At 40.3% G+C, this 19,928-nt stretch overlaps 1 protein-coding gene across 1 annotated transcript in view; it reads left to right on the plus strand.

The window, feature by feature from the left end:
* LOC134631753 (neural-cadherin-like) overlaps positions 1–19,928 on the plus strand; it is a 307,958-nt gene that overhangs the window by 234,457 nt on the left and 53,573 nt on the right. Inside the window, exons 30-32 of the mRNA XM_063480307.1 lie at positions 1,989–2,112; positions 9,067–9,247; positions 12,631–12,797. Of these exons, the coding sequence (XP_063336377.1) occupies positions 1,989–2,112; positions 9,067–9,247; positions 12,631–12,797 (472 nt within the window). The remainder of the gene's footprint in view (positions 1–1,988; positions 2,113–9,066; positions 9,248–12,630; positions 12,798–19,928) is intronic.

The raw sequence follows: 19,928 nt of genomic DNA on the forward strand, positions 1-19,928 counted from the left end.
ATTTGTTTCATGATAAAAACTATGAAAATCTACCAGTAAGCTTTATTGTAATTGTAAAAATGATAGCATAATTATTCAAAACTATTTGGCTCAGTGTCACAAAATGCTACACACATCTACAACATTTACATTTAAGAAAATGCGACATCCCATTGTTTATATGGGATGTCGTATAGGGCTGTGCGATATGACCAAAATCTCATATTCCGATATAAGAATTCTATCGTCCCGATAACGATATAGCTAAATCACAGAAATGTGACATTTTCTGTAAATTCTGTGAATCTCGGGCAGCTCGTCTTGCGTGAAGTGTTTCCAGCTGCGCGTCATGTAGCTGGAGTCCAGTGTTTTAACCGATGCATGAAACTATACATTTTTAGACATAAGTTGTAACGGCCGCCGTTTTCTTTGTGAGTATTTATTACACGGCGTGCTGCGGGGCAAAGCCTGTTCTAACGTTTTAGTCTAAGGTTTATTTTTTAGCACCTGGCGGCTCTTTTTTTACTTCTCATCCGTAAATAATCTGCTCTTTCACGTGATTCAGTTTATTTTGAAAAGTCTCAACAGGATCTTGAGCTTTATTGTGAAAGGTTCATGTGGAACATAAACAAGCGGACACGCGATGCTGTTACCATCGTTGTTGCTAACCACAACGCATAAAAACAGGCTCTTGTCCGTCCGTAGTGTGGTTATATAAAATATAAGAGAAAGAGAGAACTTTAAGAAATTAATATAGCCACTACAGTGACCATCAAAACGATGAAAAAATATTGCCGTAAACAGTTTATTTTGCGACACCACGAAACAAAGGATAGCGTAAAATGAAACGATAGACGTTTTTATATCGTCATCCGATATATATCGTTATATCGAACAGCCCTAATGTCGTATGCATATATACATTCAAGCCAGCGGTCTCCAACCTTTTTTGTGCCACAGACCGGTTTAATGTCAGACAATATTTTCACGACCGGCCTTTAAGGTGCCGCGGATAAATATAACAAAATAAAATGATACTACCGAGACAAAAACTGTGGTATTTTGTAAATATAATAATAAACGTGAATTCACTTTATTAGCAGCATCCTCCTGAAATGCGCCAACAACATTGAGAGTAACATCCTCCTCTCTGCCCCTTAATGCTCTCTGGTCGCTATGGTAACACGTAAATATTTCTTTCAAAATAAGAGACACAACTACAACACAGGAAAAGACCCAGGGAAACCGAGTTAACGATAAAAACCCTGAAAACCATAAATTTCACACCCGAGCCTCAACTCTCGCGGCCTGGGATCGGTCCGTGGCCTGAGGGTTGGGGACCGCTGATTTAAGGAACTGCAAATGTAAAGAACTGTCCAATGTTTTGCAGTTAGCGTTGCAGCCCCATAGACCATCGAAGTATGGTATTAATATTAACAACTAATTTTACTGTTTGGCTGTAATTGTAGTGCTCTTATCAGCGTTCTATGTTTGCCAAATGATTGTCGCCATTCCCCTGCGTCTGCCTGGTGTTTAGACGGGCTACAACCAAACACAAAGTGAAGTTTTGCAAAAACATTAACTTAGATGAAAAATACTCTTGCTGCTGGACAACGAACGTCTATCCTCTGAGATTCTTCCACAGACTGTGGATACTCGTGACAACACCGACAATCAGACATGGAGAATAAGACTGTTGTTGTTGTTTTAGAGCAGCAACTTCTCTTTCATAAAGAGACAGAAGAAGAAAAGGAGGGGGCATCCAGAAAAGTAAAAAGAAGATTTACACCACATTTTAATTAGGTGACTTAGCAGAATGAACCAGCAGATTTTGTTTGCTGATAACATGTTCGATTTCCTATTTTGAACTGCAAACGGCTGATTAAAATAAGACTGTTAAGTGCTAAAGCAGCAGGTTCAAAACTCTTTCTCACTGCTGCAAAGTCTTATAGTTTTCTGTTTCATCCTTTCTTGCTTTTTGAATGCTTCTGTCCCGCTGTGTGTTTTAGACACCTGAACATGAGTCAGGTGCTTCAGCTCGGCGGTGTGAACGAGGACATCCCATACATCTACCCCCAGCTTCAGCACAAACACTTCACCGGCTGCGTCCGTAACCTCATCGTGGACAGCAAGGTAACACACTTTATAATACAATGGCACGCACGCACACCCATACATAACCACACAACCATTAGCACACCAGTATGCAAGCAAAGTTAAACTCACACCTGCACTCCAGCTGATAAATGGATTAATAACAGGCTTCGACATTCACAGTCCCCTTGTGCCATGTGAGAGATGGGTTTTTTTATGCTTTTAACTGTAACCTCAAAGAAATTTCAAATGTTACACACATGCACTTTAAGAGTGAAATGGAATATGAACCTTTCCCCTCCTGCCCAGTCTGACATCAAATCGAGACTTTCAAGTAACCAGCTCTGCCGGAGTTAAAAAGTCAAGGACTCTATACTCAGCCATGACAATCTGAGCCCAGCCCCAACAAAATCCAAATCATTTCTGTATGAACACAGGCTTCTCTTATGATAGCCTCGTGTGAACCTGCAGTCTTCTGAAGCCTGAAATTTTGGTTAAAATTGCACTTTTTGCTACAATTTTTGGTTATGAATCAAATGAAGCTGTGACTGCTAAATTTTGCCCCTGTCCATCTAAAACTGCTGAGCCTCGGCTGCTTTAACTGGTATTTAGACATAAATGTCAGGCTTTTCAGACTGGATTGCCAAAGATTGTGTGAGATGTGGGTTCCCTGATAATCAAAACTCACATGGCAGAAAATTAGAAATTAAATGCGTCTGCTTGGAAGATGTTTGACTTTCAGCTCCAAATAGGTTATGTGTTACCTATTACACTTTTTTAAATTACCTTTGTTACTCTCTGCTTGTGATAATGTCACATTCTCACTCTGCATCTGTTCAGTAGTGGCATTTGTGATTTAGACTTCGTTTAAACTGTCCTCCACAGTTCGATGTGTTTTCAATCTGGTGGAAAAGTGTAATCAGAATTTTGGGCAATATTGTCTTAATATCTGAAGGTAACAGGGGACAAAGGATACTTGGGTAGGGTGGTGCAGACAAGGAGTTCTTTTGGATTGTGTCCTAGTCCATCTCTAACATGGCATGTCTTCAGTTGCTGAAGGGTATGAAGGGTGCCCCAGGATGTAGATGGCTTGTTTGGGAGGCCTGTGTGGTAGTCACAGGGTGAGCAACTAAACGCTTAACACCAACCGACATCTTAGTTGCGCCATGCTGGAAGCAGGTGGGCCAAACTGATCCAGAGACGAGCACAACTAGAGGCATCTGTTAATAACCACCACAGTTAAACTTCCTCTGTATAGATTTTGTTGGTAGCAGACCTCCTTTCATCATCTTTCCTGGTGAAGCTAACTTGGATTGAGTTTGGGGTTAATGGGAGGTAAAGCTGTAAAGAAAAGGTGTGCACTTGATTTTTAACATTGTATAAAAGATTTACATAGGCAACTTGTTGTCTCACATTGGTTTCTGGGGTAAGCAATAATGTGAGGGTGTCGGCTGCCACCTTGTTAGTGATCAGATGTTACCATATTTAGATAATATGTAGCTAGTGCAGCTAGCTAATGTAGCTAGTGCGGTTAGCAAGCTGCATCACACAGACAGACAGCCATGTTATTTGTCAGATAGCTCTCAGTCAGTTCAGTGACTCCAGTAAGGAGAAGCAATCCCTAAAAATAGCCATTCACCTATAGCAGCCAATCAAACCATAGCTTTGTAACAGGGAAGTCTGCAGGTAGACTCACTTTTGAAGGCAGTTTCAATGGCCATTAGGGGAACTTTGCAGTTGTGGCACTTTGGCGTGTGCGTCAGAGGTTACCGTTTGGACAAAAGGAAAGACTCACTTTAAAAAAAAAAAAAAAAAGGAAAATAGTAATTTCTTTATCCCAATTATCATTTTCATCTTTTTTCATGATTGCTGGAAGCCAACAGTGTTTTTAAAATCAAATAAAAATCACCCAGTTCTGTTTTGACTGCATGTTGCAATCTGCTGCAGTTACTAATTCAAATTAAGTGAGAGAAGTGAACAACGGGTAGTAGCATATTTTTGCTGGACCATTTCAGGGAAGTTATTCAAATGTTGGAGTGGAAGATTTTGACTAAATGCACACTTTTATTAAAAAAACATCACAGGAAATTTATGTGGACAGGCCTGATATGCTTTTAAATGCAGATGAGCAAAATAGTTTTTCTCCTGCTGATTCCACTTCCATCGCATTATGCCAGCACTGCGTATGATGGATTTCTTTCTTAGATTTAAAGCACATAAGCCCCACATAATGGACGTGGAGGAGATCATATTTCTAGGTATAAAATGGAGATTGGTTTGTACAGTTTAAGATTATATTCTAAATAATTTATGAAATTATATTTCACTAGTCATAACAGAGTATATTATATGGCTCAGTGTTGAGAGAATTACTGTGAGACTGCTGTTCATCATTGTCTGGATTATGGTCACTCTCTAATGTGCGTGCGTGCGTGCGTGCGTGCGTGTGAATAGAAGTAGTGAGGACAGGGAAAACACTGAAAGCTGGCTCAGAGTGGGTTATTTGTGGCTTGCCTTCAGCCGGGTACACATGAGCATTTAATGCGCTAGGACCGCTGAGTTAATTGATTAGCCCGACCAGCCAACCAATAAAAACAGTCAATAATGTGAGCCTAATATCATGAGCCAACTACTACGCAACCTCTCTGTCACTTTAGTCCAATACATGTTCTGTTTAATGAGGTTAGTGTCAGCACAAACGGGTTCATTACCAGGCATATGTCGCTCTCTCGGTATCCTGCAGACACATCCTCTGTTTCCAGCATTAAATAGTAATTGGTTGTTTGCTAAAAACACAGTCATGATGCAGAAGTTTTAAACACATAAAACTGTGCAACTGACAAGTTTCCATCATTTAGTGTGTGTGTGTGTGTGTGTGTGTGTGTGTGTGTGTGTGTGTGTGTGTGTGTGTGTGTTTCCTTCTTTTTTCTGGTGGTCCACTCATGTTCTAAGGACTCCTCTTCAGTCTACTAATAAGGCATTTCTGTGTATGCAGGTGTGTCTGTGTGTTGCTAAGTAATAACCCAGGTGTTTTGTGGGAAAGAGCAGTTATTATTCTGCACACTTATGTTTAAATGAAAAACAACCTTGGCCAGTCAATTCAAACATCCTTTCGTTCAGCACTCCGGTTAGGTGTGAGGAGCCACGAGGCCTCTAGGGGCGGCTTTTAGAACTGTTGTCTCTATAAACACAATTTATTTGTATCCATTCAGTAGACAATTTGAAAGCTCTGTTAAGATGTTGAATCTCAAGAGCGGTGATATTAAAGGATATAAGTCTGTCTTTCTGCAGTGCTGAAGGCTTGGAGTTAGTGTGGTTTACCTTAGCCAGGGATGTAGCAGGAGGCTGCACAAACACTGTGTACTAATGAGAGGAATCTGCATGATGTGTGTGGGCGGACATGAGTATAATAAATCCCCAAAAGCATGCAACAGTAGGCGTGCTGATGATTAATAATGTTGATGGACATGTTCCGGCATTGTATGATTTTTATTTTTTTCCTTTTCCTCTGGTGTTGTTGTTCCTTTCCTTGCAAAATGTTCCAGTGTGTCATGTTTGTTGCTATAGCAACATCATCTGTTTCTGCATGGGTGTGAGTGCCTGTCGATGAGGTAAAAAGGTAGCTGATGTTGATATGTCCGCCTCACCGGCAGTACGGGTGGGAATCACAGACTAGCTCACTGCCGCGGCACGATGTGAACAAAAGCAACGTTATCATGACTTTTAGTTTTTATGTACGAATGCAAAACTAACAACACAAAGCAAGGATTAAGAAAAACAGCCCAAAGACAGTAAACGCAATTGCCACAGTGAAGTGAAGGCTACAGCGCTACAGGCCTGACTGCTCACCACTGCCTTTGTTACCTATTGAAATTTGGTGTCTCGGTAGCTTTAACGTCACTTGTGTTAGCTCAGCGTTAGCATACTGTCTGCGCAGATGTTTACAGAGAGCTGATGTTGTGTTAGCAGCATATTATTGTTTCCGTTTTGGATGCAGTTGCATTTCACCATTGTGCTCTTGCCCATTCATTAAATAAAAATAAAAGTAATGTCTGTACCTCCAGTCCTCAAAGCTGTAAGATCACGTCACCATTTTCCTCTGTATCCACCCGCTATAAGGCTAATTGCTCATACAGAAAAGCAGAGCTGCATGTTTGAATCTTTGTACACAGGCGGCGTGAAGACAGCATCAGGAACTATATACTAATTGTCCTTTATAAGTTATTTATTTAGAGAAATTAATAATGTATTTACAGAAATAACACTTTATTCCAAAAACACCTGCCTGCAACCTGGAATTGGCTAATCAGTCAATCCTTAATTGGAACAAAATCACAGTTGACCATGGTCAGCTAGCATTAGCATTAGCTTTGCCAAAGCTACACAGTTATTTCTACTGAAGAGTAGCAGCTCATCCATAACATCATTCTTTCAGTTGTTCTCTAAAATCCTGTCTGGATGTAGTTTGAGTAGATGGGTTGATGTATTCTTCAGTATTTTGTGAAAATCTAAAGAACATCTTACCTGCCTATATGTATGTTAGCTACAGCCTGCATGTTTGTCTTCTGCTGCGTCTTCACACGGTAATGTGCACACAGGTTTAGTTCATATGTGTAAAACTCTCAGATCACATTGCTAACAGACACAGTGTTACTGAAAGTAAGGAGCTTCTTATGAAACCAAACTAGTAAACCAGTAGAGAGATTTTGGGAGGCAGAAAAAACTATTCAGAAGCTGCTGAATTTTTCCACAGAATCTGCAAGGCCGCTGAGCAAAGCAAACATGGTTCATTCTCATGTCTTGAACATTTTTTATGATAGTTTTAGTATGAAAATCTACCAGTACAAAGATACAAATTTAAGTAAGTTTTTGGCTTGAAAAATTCTCATCGCAGTTCCCATTGACTAAATTAACACTGCATACCATGTTGTCTTAATTAAAACCAGTGAAGTGTGATGCATGGCTGCATGTAACCTAAACAGGAAAAGGTGACTGAATGAAAAGAATAAATGAGACTGGAGTAAACCCGGTGGTAATAGTGAGGTTGTGTCCAGGTAAAAAGACAGGAAATGATTTCCTTTTAATATGCTTCTATTCTGGAGCTACCTCTCTGCCTCTCTTACCCCTGCTGTCACTCACCTTTGTCCGTTTTCCACTTTCTCCATCCTCGTCTTATCATTATTCTGCTTTCCTTTCTCCCTTCAGCACTCAGAGTAGCATTACAGCTTTAAGGTTTTCTGTGCTTTTGACATATCTGTCACTACATTGTTAAGTAGGGAGGTGTGCAGTTACAGCACACTGACTAATAGCTTTTTGAGTGCTACTAGCTATGATTCGAAACTTGATTTACAGAGTTTCTCAGCAAAAAGTTTACCTCATAACAGAAGTTACAAAACACTGTGGACAAATGATGTTTTCTCATTTCACCAGAATATATATTCAGCAAAAAAAAGTTCTGTATGTTTTTAGGAAATCATAGTCTAGATGTTGCCTTGTATTGCATTGCATTTTGCTTTTGGCAGGCATGGACACTGGGAGCAATTTAGAGAAGCTAAAATACCTTCTTTCAGACAAGTGAGGGAGTGAAATAAAACCAACAACTACATGTGGATGGTGAACTAATGAAAAAAACTGGAATTTTTAACGATATTAAACGACACTTAGGGTGGACCGTAGTGAATTTGAATTCACTATTACTTATAAAGACTCATTTTATGCTGTTTAGGTGACATTATGCTTGACTTCTGCGTGTCATTGTCAGTCATCTTCATTATCACTTCCTCCAAGATGTGACTGAAGTGCTTCAAGGTTCAGACATTTTGGGTGAAACTTCACTCTTTGCACGGCACACTCCAGCTGCATTCTTTTTCATTTAGAATGTATTTTCACTTTGTGTGGGTTGAGACATTTTCATACCCAACACCTGAAATTAATCGTGGCAAATATGGCATCCTGCTGCGTCTCTTTGTGGGGGTGTGACACTGTTCTCAGCTCAAGCCACAATTTGTTATTCATGCAGAAGCAGCTGTATTTTTGAGTTGAGCTCATGTATCAGCCAGTGCTGTGCTCAGAGACACACGCATACACACATACTGGAGTGATGCTCAGTCGAATCAATGGCAGACACACCAATATGTCTTTCTGTTTTAGAATGCAGATGTTTGTCTTTCAGTCCTTGGCGATCAACATGATCAGCTCAACCCCAGAAAATTGTGGAGCTGTAGCATTTAAAGGTCAACAACCAATAAGAGCCCTCTTTGCTGGAGGTCAGAACCAATCAGCAGCTCCCTGATGGCATGATTCATTTCACTTTACAATCTTTCACATTCCTGCATCCTCTCTGCGGCACAAACACAACTCATAAAGTTTGGTCCTGGCAGGGAGGTGACTGAACATATTAATGTATTTTATGACATCCGATTGTAAGCGTTCAAGGTTCCTCTGTCCTTTCAGCTCTCCCTGTAGGTGGTCATGCTGTTTCTCTGGTCAAGAGTTTGTCTCTCAGAGTCTCTCGTCACAATGATGAAACCAGAGAGATGACAATTTAAAGAAAGAGACTGCCTGAGTTTATGTATTTCAGTATATTTTAGAGTTTTCTTCCTCAAGCGATTCATTTTCATTCTCTTTGACTTTACTTAACTCTTTCGAATATTCCGACTCTCCCTCTGGCTGCTGACCCCCTTATACGTCTGTCCCGTGTCTTCCCTAATCCCCTTTTCTCTGCTGTCACTTTGCCTTTTTGCCTTCTGTATGTAAGCTACTTACTTCTTGGCACCTCTCCCTATTGCCTTCCTCGCATCTCAACTTTTCCACTTTTTCTTCCCTCCTATTTCCGCCTCGTTTTCCTTCTTGCTTTCTTGTTGTTTTTCTTTGTTTATATTTTTCCAATTTCACTTCATATCCAGTTTCTCCTTTCTTCAACTTTACCTTTCCCCTCATCTTCTCTAAATTTACTAATCCTTCCATCTCCTCCCCTGTATCTCTTCCATTCAGCTGTATGATTTGGGCTCCCCGGCCGACTCGCAGTCCAGCTCTCCAGGCTGCCTGACCACAGATAGCAGCTGTGTCAACATGGGCTATCCATCCTGTGGCCACCGGGGTCGCTGTCACGGTGAGTGGGGCTCCTTCAGCTGCCAGTGTATACCCGGATACACAGGACACCAGTGTGAAGAAGGTATGCCAATTTTTTATTATTTTTGTTTTACATTATGCAATAAAATTTTGTTCTTGACTGTAACATTAAAAAGGAAAGAAAATCATCCATGTGGCCTCAAAGATCATTTACTCCTTGTTGACTATGTCAGATTACAGTATGTGAAACGAACACATATTTGGTCATTGTCGGACAAGGAGTTTGTGCTATCACAAAATCGCTCTAAATGCTAAAATGCACGTGTCCTTCCCAGCTTATCACTTCAGCTGTGTCACATGTTACAGGCTGTTTCCTCCAACAGCTTCAAGGGATCCTGAGCAGCTTTATTTTCAGTGTAATGTTTTGGTCTTCAAGGCTATAGTAAACGTGGCTGTCAGAAAATTTACGGTTAACATTCCCATAAATATTGTTGACGAGAACCCCCTGTTTTGTTACCGGGTAACCTAGACTGTAAAACAGAATAAAAGCTGTGTGGCTCCAAGGCCACAACAACTATGGCAAAGGACACAGCAGCTGAGGGTGAACCAAAGCATTTAATAAATTAGCTGTTGATGCAACTACAAACATGGAGCACTTCAGCTAAGCTGTTTTCACACAAGCAGCCCTGAACTTTTCCAAGAGCTATCCAGGGGAGCTGGATATGTGAACAAATACATCCAGGCTAGACGTTTTCTGATCTTTAACCTGCCAAGTCCCGTATACAAAGTTTGTGTTAATGTAAGTTTGTGCCTGTGTGTGTGCTGTGCAATTAACACCAACAAGTGGGTATGATGTGTGGCACCTACCACATGCTGCATCCTGGCAGCGCCACAACACATCACATTTCTAGATGTCTGAACACATGTGAAAGCGGACTATTTCCTGCTGCGTGTTGCATGTGTGAAAGCGCAACTGTGGAAAATAACCCAACTTTATTCACCCGGAAATGCCAGAAGTTAATGTTTTAAAATAGTTTTAGTGGCATTCAGTTCATTTCAGTTTTATTTGCATAGCACCAAATCACAACAGTCTCCTGAAGATACTTTATATTGTAAGGTAAAGGGCCTAAAATAGCAGAGAGAGACTCCAACTATCAAGTGACCCCCTTTTAGCAAGCACTTGAGACAGTGGGAAGGAACAACTCTATTTAAGAGGGACATAAGACCAGCTGAGAAACATAATCTCTCTCCAACATGTCCTGCGGGCCTCTTTAAGTTAGACATGCCCGAAACACATCTGTAATCCAGGAGGCATCCTGGGGAGATCCCTATATCACCTCCTGAATGACTGAGCTCTTGACCCTAACTTTACGGTTGAACTCAGACACCTATCAGAATGAGGTTATGTCTGCTCCCTTGTATGTTGTTCTTATTCTTTCAGTCACTCCCAGCAGCCCGTGGCTTTAGGTGAGGGTCAGAAAGCAAGTCAACAAGTAAATCGACAGCTTTAGCTTCACACTCAGCTTTCTCTTCACCGTAATGAACAGCGTGCCAATGCATCTGTTAATCTCCTGCTCTGCTTTACTCCACTCTCACTTGTGAGCAAGACCCTGATATACTTGAACTCCTCCACTTAATGCGTCAACTAATCCTTAACCTGAAGTAGGCAATTAACCCTTTTCTGTCTGAGAACCACAGCCTCAAACTTGTAGTTGCTGATTCTCAGTCCATCTACACTCAGCACAGCAAATTGTCCCAGGCTGAGCTGGAGGTCACTACTGAATAAACCCAGCAGGGTCACACCATCTGAAAAAAGTAGAGACGAGATCCTGAGACTACCAGACCTCACTTTTGTCACTCATTGGCAGTGTCTATGAATTCTTCCATAAAAATTAGGATGAGCTGCCTTGACTTTTAGGGTTTAAACTAAACAAATTGAATAATGGGGTGTAAGAAGCTTTGTGAAGCGATATCCTGGACATCGCCAACTACCCATGACAATGCTCCAAGTGTATCGCAGATATATAAATGCAGGCAAGGATGACTCAAGAAGACACTGACAGCACTCCATCAGTTTCCAATCTCAGAAGTACACTGCGGTGTAATTTTTGTTTTACTCACCAAGCAACCTACCCTGCCCCTTGGCAGTGTTCCTTATGGCCTAAAGAAGATGGCTTCTTCTGAGCCTCTCTGTGCTGGTCGTGTGGTTGTGGAGACAATTGGCTTATTGCAGACTTTTATTGGACTGAGATTGGCTCTTTAATGGCTCTGGTCCTACGTGGCCTCTCGCACACATCCTTGGAGTTGAGGAGGACACCTTAAGTCATGCTTTCTGCTGATCGCAGCACACTAGTCCAGGCTTTACGGTCTTGTTTGGTTTCTGCCTCCTATTTCACAGTGAGACTCAGACATGTAGAATCTGAAATCGTAACAGGTCAAGATTTGGTGTGCAGTCTGTACAAATGGTTCTTTTTTTCTGTTATGTCTTATATGACAAATAGCCCCCAGTCCTTAACAGATTAAACCATCTGTGTTTAACATGCAGCCCAGTTCCAATTTACCCCATTGGATTGCTTTGCAAAGTAAGAAAATTACAAGGAAGTCTCTTTTTTTTGGAATAAAACTGCAATGCGATGCAGTATTAACTGAACTGAACAAATGATAGTGAGTCACTCTCATCTTGTAAAACAAAAACTTGCAAAATTCACTATTTATTCTTTCACTCTTTAATTTAAATATTTGCCCTTCACTCTGTTGGAGTCTACATGGAAAATAAAAAAGAAGAGGAAAGGAAAACAAATACCCCCACTTCTACTTCAAAGTATTTTGTGTATTTGACAAGCCATCTATGAATAACGTGAGACTGTTGGTGTAAAATTGATGGTGGTGTTATGTTTTTATATAAACAGCCTGTGGCCTTGAGAGGCAAAGTAAAATTTGAGATGGAGTTTTGGGAGTTTCAAGAGGACATGGCTGATCAGCTGCATATTTCATGCCTAGAAGAAACCTCCCCTAAAAATTGATTTGACATTGCCTTCAAGTGAGATCTCATGAACCACTCGACTTTGTCAAAGTTACAAGGGAAGGAGACAAAGAAAAGGAAGAGGTGTGAAAGCGATAGAAGAAAATTTCACTTGCGTACGCCGTGAGATGGAAGAATGGCTTTGAGAGTTTTAGGTGTGCTTGGTTTATTCTGAGAGGCATGCACAAAATCCACTTCTGTGAAAACTTCAAACTCTTAGACAGAAGAACCCAAGCTAAACCAAACATGCATATTCTATCTTGTGCATTTAACATATTCTTTCTGTCCCTAGCACCGGACTTTTTAAAACTGATTTAGCTGAAGTGACTTGTGGTGTCTTCTCTGTGGAGGAAAGCAGCATCCAAACTGTTTAAGAATTATGTTTTGCACTTGAAATCCTGTTTACACATAGCACTATGTGGCTAACCTCTGTGTGTGGTTGTGTTTGTATCCACCAACACCAGAGGTCCCAGAGTACTCCTTTGATGGCCACAGTCACATGCGTTACCAGTTGGCGTCCCCGCTGCCTGCCCGGAGGACATGGATCCAAGTCCTGGTTCGAACCCGTAAACACAGCAGTGTCCTTTTCAGTCTGATCTCAAAGGAGCAAAGTGAATACTTACGTCTGGAGGTGAGTGCAGGAAGATGGAGTCATCACTTTTCCTCACTTTCAGAATTCTTCATAGCAGGTTGTGAGTTTGGGTTTGGCTTTGTTGTGTGGAAAGCAATTTTATTTTACGTTCTCGCTTCATGAACAGTTTCAGATTCTGCTCTACTCTTTATCCTGTAGCAACTGCAGGCATTTTCTTTATCCACCCACTGCTCTTATAACATGCACTTTCTCTTGCTATAATGATACCGATGCAACAGACACTTTTTGAAAAGAGGTAAAAGCAACAAAAGTAACAGTTAACATAATTTGTTTCTGTAGCCATGTGTGAATTCACAGTGAACCAATATTTTATTAGCAGGTCTCTTGTCCACTGAAAGTAATGAGTACTCGTTTAATATGTTTTTAGCGTTTTTGAACATTCCCAGTGAAATGTCTGTGAAGGTTCTCAGTGATCCAGGTCATCGTAGTCTAAAGAGCTTGGAAAGAAAAGTGTCTGGACTTTCTTGAAGATGTTTCATCTCTCATCCAAGAAGCTTCTTCAGTTCTAAGAGCAAATGGTGGAGAGTCATGACCATCTGTCTTCTCTGTCCAAAATGTGAACCTTGGCATCCTCAAAGGAGTGACCTTTGTCCTTAAGATGCAGATGAACATCCGAGTCTTGTCCCGTTGAGGTGGCTCTTGTATGTTGTGCCATGCATTCATGAAGTGGCTGTTTGGTCTCTCCAATGTAGAAGTCTGAGCATTCCTCGCTACACTGTACAGCATACATTAAGTTTGCTTTTTTTTTTTGTCTTTTGGATGAACTGGTTTTTGTCTGAGTGTATGGCTGGGTCTGAAGTACACTGGGAAGTACACTGAAGTCTAAGGAGCTTGGAAAGAAAAGCATCTGGACTTCTTTAAGTTGCTTGAAGACCTCTCATCCAAGAAGCTTCTTCAGTACACTGAAGTACAATCCCAGCACTACTCCTTCGAGGATGCCAACGTTCACATTTTGGACAGAGAAGACAGATGGTTTGAAAGAGGAGTGAAAGAAGCCATCTATGTCCACTGTGAACAACCATCTTTGAACAGAGGCGGTGGCTTACAATCCAGTTTCATTCCCAGACGCCTTAACGCTCACTCACATCCTGGGCCATTTGACCTCAGTAAATCACATGATGGGGGGGTAGGTTTCACAGTTGGTTCACCCGAAACCTCGGCTAATTGTGACCCACACCCGTTTTCACATGTGATTAGGTAGAGGATCAATAGGGGGTCCATGACACTCTTGGAGACCCTCCCATAGGGCTTAAAATCTGGGACTCTCCACCAGTTGATCTTAGAACTGAAGAAGCTTCTCGGATGAGAGGCGAAACATCTTCAAGAAACTTAAAGAAGTCCAGACGCTTTTCTCTCCAAGCTCCTTAGATTCCCAGTGAAGTTTGGTAGAACAATGAATCATTTGCATTTTATACAAAGCTATCACCTGAATTTGTACACTGTAGGGACAACTCACGTAGAATCAGACTGATTAAATATTTAAAAGTAAATAGACATTTATGCTCGTTTATCATGGTCACTTATGTGAATTCAAGATCTGATGAGCCAGACAAGTCAACAAAAAGTGAATGAATAAATTAAAGGAGGCACACAGCTTTCAGTGAGACGCTTTGGTCAACCATACAGATGTGACAGGAATAAACAAAGTAAATAACTTTTTGTTTTTTACCTTTGACTTCTTGGGGCCCCACCTAAGGCAGTGAGAGGGAAATCATCACAGGTGTACATCTCCTGTTTCCAAACAACATTTCCTTTCAGGGCAGAAAAAAGACATTCAAAACAACCAAAAACAGATGTATGTCTGTACTTTACTGTTTTTGGTTTCTTAACAGTTTTTTTCCAGCTGTTAATATCCAGATGTTCACTTGTTGTTGTTGTTTTGTGTTGTTGCATGTCTTCTTTTTAATTAATGCTTTCCATCCATCAGTTTATAAAATGAAAACAGTCACATCATTACACTACACTAATCTTAATCATCAATGAAACATATTAAACCTTGGCCGGGCCTGTAGTGGCTTACCAGTATATACAGAGGACGTCTGACTTCTGACACTTGTTTAGAATAATTGGTTTGTGTGCAAACACTGCAAATTATTATTATTGAATAATGTGAATAATAATTATTATTTGTTAGGAAAATGTGAAAGAAGTGCAGCAGCTGATTAAAACACTTGGAAACCTACATGGAAATACAGCATATAAAGTAAAGCCAGACAGAAACAGCCTGAATTCTCTTACACAAGCGTTATTGCAGTCTCTTAAGTAGTCTTTAGGAATCGTTCTCCAGCCTTCAAAAGGCTTCTTTGGGTGATCACACACTGCTTCAGTAATGTTGAGCTCCGGGCTCTGGGGAGGCCAGTCCAGGACTGATAGCGTTCTGTCGTGTGTTTGGCATCATTGTCATGCAAAAAAATAAAGCCGTTGCCAGTCAGATGCTTTCCAGATGTTATTACTGTACATGGTGGATCAACATCTGATTTCTCTGTATGCATTTTCCACCGTGTTTTACAAACGAGTATAGATGCTCACCGTTGTACCCGACCCCTGACCTCCACGTACTGACGATGGTTTGAACCAAAAACATCACTCCATAAGCTGCTACTGACTGTCAAACAGCACCTTCCCAGTTCTTTACTTGTGCCTTTCCCTGTCTTTTGCCCCACACTCATACCACACGTATTGATCAAACATCTGTGTCTTAAATGATGATGATTATCCATACCATGGCAGCCGTTTAAATCTCCTCTGATCTCCATCTGCCTATCCTTTCTATTCATCCATTCCCACACTCGCTCCTAAATATCACACTGCTCCATCAGCACAGCCACATGGGGAGCGAGTGCACATCATTTATCTACCATAAATAGTGCATTTATTCCTGAGTGCAGAGCAGTGAAACATTGGAAACCCTGCTGAGTTCTTGGTGGAAACATAACCGTTTACTGCCTGCTAAGATTATATTTTTCACTGTAATAGTTTTGATTGCTTTTAATCAGAGGAAGAAATTAGTATGTGTTACTCTTGGTTGGATACACTGTTACATTGTGAGGAGCCCTTTCTGTTTGTGTATGGCTTCACATCCAACAGTATGCTTAGTAAAAGACATTACAAAACATATTAGGCTCTCTTCTTTAAACGACTTTAGCCCCTCTGATTACTGATAAAGTTCCTGTTTTCAGAGTTTTTTGAGCCACTAGATTGTGCTGTAACAATTTTACGTGCATGAAATTCAATTGAATTTACAACAGTAGCCTCAAGGCACTTCATACTGTGAGGTAAGGGCCTTACAATATTAAAGAGAAAACCCCAGAAATCAGATGAGCCCAATGAGCAATCACTTGGTGACAGTGGGAAGAAACAACAGCTCTGTTTTATCAGAAAGATAATGCCTCTGACAGAACCAGGCTCGTGGAGTGACAGCCATCTGCGGTACAAACTGGATGCCCAGGTGTTGTGTGTGCAGTACCGTCAACTTCCGTGTGACTACTTTCAACTGGAGGGCAGTTGCATAGGTCACCTGGTGGTGGAGGGGAATCTGCCTCCAAACAATCTTGGTCTGACTTGGACTGACTGTAATCACTCTCAGGCAGACTAATGAAGGTGTGCTAGTAATTCATGTTTAATTTATAAACATAGACAGGTTTCCAACACTGCAATCAATCTGCACCGTTGAGCACAACTCAGCTGCAATGTGTCTCGATAATCGCAGTAGGTGGATAGGGGATCAGTTCTTTTGGTTTCCAACTGGTTCTGTTCTGTTTATATTGCTGTATAAAAGCAAGATTGCTGTCTATGTAATTTTGACGTTCTGCAGCAACTTCCTTAAGGAGTTTCTTTTCATAGATGGCAACAGATTTGCAGCTTTGACGAGTTTACACGGTTAATCGCTGCATTATCACAAACACGTTGCATGTAATTGGCAGTATGACTCTATTATTGCTGATTTTTTGCCATCTTGATGCACCAAAGTCATTTTGAAGACTAAAGCTGATTGCCGGTGGTCACGGGACTGGCCCTGTCTTTTAAGCCATTGTTTCTCAATCTTTTGGAGCCATGGCACATATTTCACATTAGAAAAATCACGTGGCACAGCACCAAACAAAAATGTCACAAAAAGCATATTGATAATTTTTCCCCATAGACCATGTACAGCGGAATTGGCTCGGTTTGTCCCCAGTATACCTTTTTTGCCTTCTTCTGACCACTACTCATGCTAGTGTCTTGATCTGGGTCGGAATTTTCTCCAGGACCCAGGTCAGACCGACTACTTTTCCTTTTCACATATTTATCTATTGCTATTACTGCTGTGTTGTCTCACAGCATGACTATTATGTAATTTCCTCTCTGTCTTCTTCTGTTTTACTGGCAATTGGCAACCCATTTAATTAGAGCAGGTAGTTGTACTGCCCTCTGGTGGAAGAGAATGTAATTGTTCTACCCGTTACTCACGCCGATCGCTTAGAGTACTAATCAGGTGGAACCAGATAATCTTCCACGGCACACCTGATCATTTCTTGGGAAACACTGTTCTAAGCAATGATTTCAAAGGCAATGAGGTTGCACATCCATTGGACACTGTCAATAATAATTTTGGTCATACCACAGTATCCAACCAGTGTTTGCCCCAGTGTGACTGTAGTGTGATGAGGATGGTTCAGGGTCACCTGATCGAACCCTATCAGATTGTCAAAATGGAAAGTTTTAAGCCTAATGTTAAACGTAGGGAGAGTGTCGACCTCTCCAATCCAAGTTAAGAACTATTAGAAGCTCTAGGAACCACAAGTGAGCCTGCAGTCTGAGAGTGAAGTGCTCTGTTAGGATGAGGTGATACTATGAGGTCTTCAAAATATGATGTGGCCAAATTATTGGAGACCTTGTATGTGAGTTGAAAGATTTTACGTTCAATTCTGGATTCAACAGGGAGCCAATGACGGGAAGATAATGATGTTAGTCTCTTTCTAGTCACTGTCGGTACTCTTGCTGCAGCGTTTTGCTACCTGAAGGCTTTATAGAGAGATCTGAAAACAAACTGATAATACTGAATTATAATTTATAATATAGTTCAGCCTAGGAGTAATACATGCATGAATTCACTTTTCAGCATCGTTCTTTTCACTACTTTTGGTGATACTGTCCAGATGAAAGAAAGCAGTGCTGCGTATTTGTTTAACGTGCATGTTGAAGACCACATCCTGATCACCAATGACTGCAACTTTCCTTTAGTGTTACTATAGGTCAAGGAAATGTCATCCAGAGAAGGTATCTGCTTTGTGTTTGTGGTGGTTTGTGTTATCAGGTTTCACAGATAAATATTATTTAATATAATCTACATTGCGATGAAAATGTATAATATTGCTTAAAAAAAAGCACACATAAAATAAAAAGGGTGTAATAAAAAGTATTCAGTGACTAAGTTTGTGTGTGAGGAAATCATCTTGCAAATATTAACACATAAGTTATTTTAGAGCAAAGCTTCACTTACTTGTTTCCCATGTTTTGAATGTATCTCATGGTGAATAGATCAACAGGGAACATCAGAAGTATCTGAGGTAGATTGCAGCCCTGCCCTCAGTGAAAGAGGATCTTTAGGAAAGGGTAGCCACAGCCTCTCTGTTCTCTACCTAACTGTTGCATTTGGGATCCATTCGTGATGTTCATAATGTTGCAAATTCAAACCTAGAAGACAGCCAAGCATTTTTTATTAGTCAAACAACATCAGGCGTTAGAATCCAAAACGAAGAGTCACCGTGAAAAAGCTTTACTCTTTTCTTTTCATGTAGAAGCTTCAGTCAGCGCTGACCTATGGTCACAGAGACAGCTTTATATCAAATATATAGATGTATGTTATTTAAATATACAAATAGTAGGTATAATAGTTTGCAGCCCATGAATTTTAAGAATTGGAACTAACTTTGATACATGCAGATATTTCACATAGACGTAGTCAAGATATTAGCTTATTTCTTGATATTGATTATGACCACACGGTTACTTAAGTACTCATTTATACTGCAATTAAACAAAAACACACAAGAATTATCTTGTGGGTTTTATATAAAATCATTATATTAAATTATTCCGTGGCAAATTTAGTCATTTTGAATCTTTCATATAAAAGAAAAGTATGAACCATTACACTAAGTAATTATTTTTGAATTAGCTCACGAGCTCCAGCATTGACTGATTTTTGGACCATCAGCCTCGACTTAACCAACCAGGAAATTCCTGCGCTCAGTGTTTGTGTTAGTGTCTTCAGAATTAATATTCATCGTAAAGGGAGCATTGCTCTTCTCTTCAGTCTCATTACCTCGCAGTGAGAATGACCCATATTTTGGCTCACTGGGATCTTTGCTTTCTGTCACAGTGAGTGAATGCACACGAACACACCGATTCTATGGCACTAATCTTCTATTGACTACTGAGATAAAATGAAGTAGACGGGAGCTGAATTTCACTCAGTCGTACTACATTATGCATAGCAATCTTTTGCTGTATATCACAAAGTCGGTTTATATCACAATTACTATGGTAAAGAAATAGTCTGAAAACTTTAAACTTATTTATTTTTAGCTCTTTTTTTGCAATTTAAAACTAAAAGACTGTTGTAGATTTTACCCTTTCACCACTTTAATTTTCACTTTTTGCCAGCTTTGTTAGATATGCTTAAATTTAATTATACCTAACCATGGACATAATTAAAGATGTTATTATTGGATTCTGTTGTACAGTACAGATTTTATCCTGCACATTTTCTTTCCTGACTACTAATGTCTCAAGGGTAGATGAAATATTTATTATTCTTTTCAAACTGTGCTTTTGTGACCAGCACGATGACATTTGTAAACGTGATTACAAATTAATCACAGGTTATAAAAACAAACTTTAAAAAGACCTTTGAGGCAATGAGGTAAAAACTCTTATTACCCAGGAATGAGGAAAACAATGTGTATGTGCTTCCTGAGTAACAGCTTGGGGAAAAGTGCTGACACCTTGGCCTCTCACTATTTATTTATTTATTTTTAAACATAAGTAATTGTTATTGAGAAAGTATTGGAGGGCCGTGGTGGAGCTCAAGTTGCAATCACACTATAAGCGTAGTCCAGTGAACCA

Source organism: Pelmatolapia mariae, linkage group LG1, assembly GCF_036321145.2.
Source record: "Pelmatolapia mariae isolate MD_Pm_ZW linkage group LG1, Pm_UMD_F_2, whole genome shotgun sequence".
Classification (NCBI taxonomy): domain Eukaryota; kingdom Metazoa; phylum Chordata; class Actinopteri; order Cichliformes; family Cichlidae; genus Pelmatolapia; species Pelmatolapia mariae.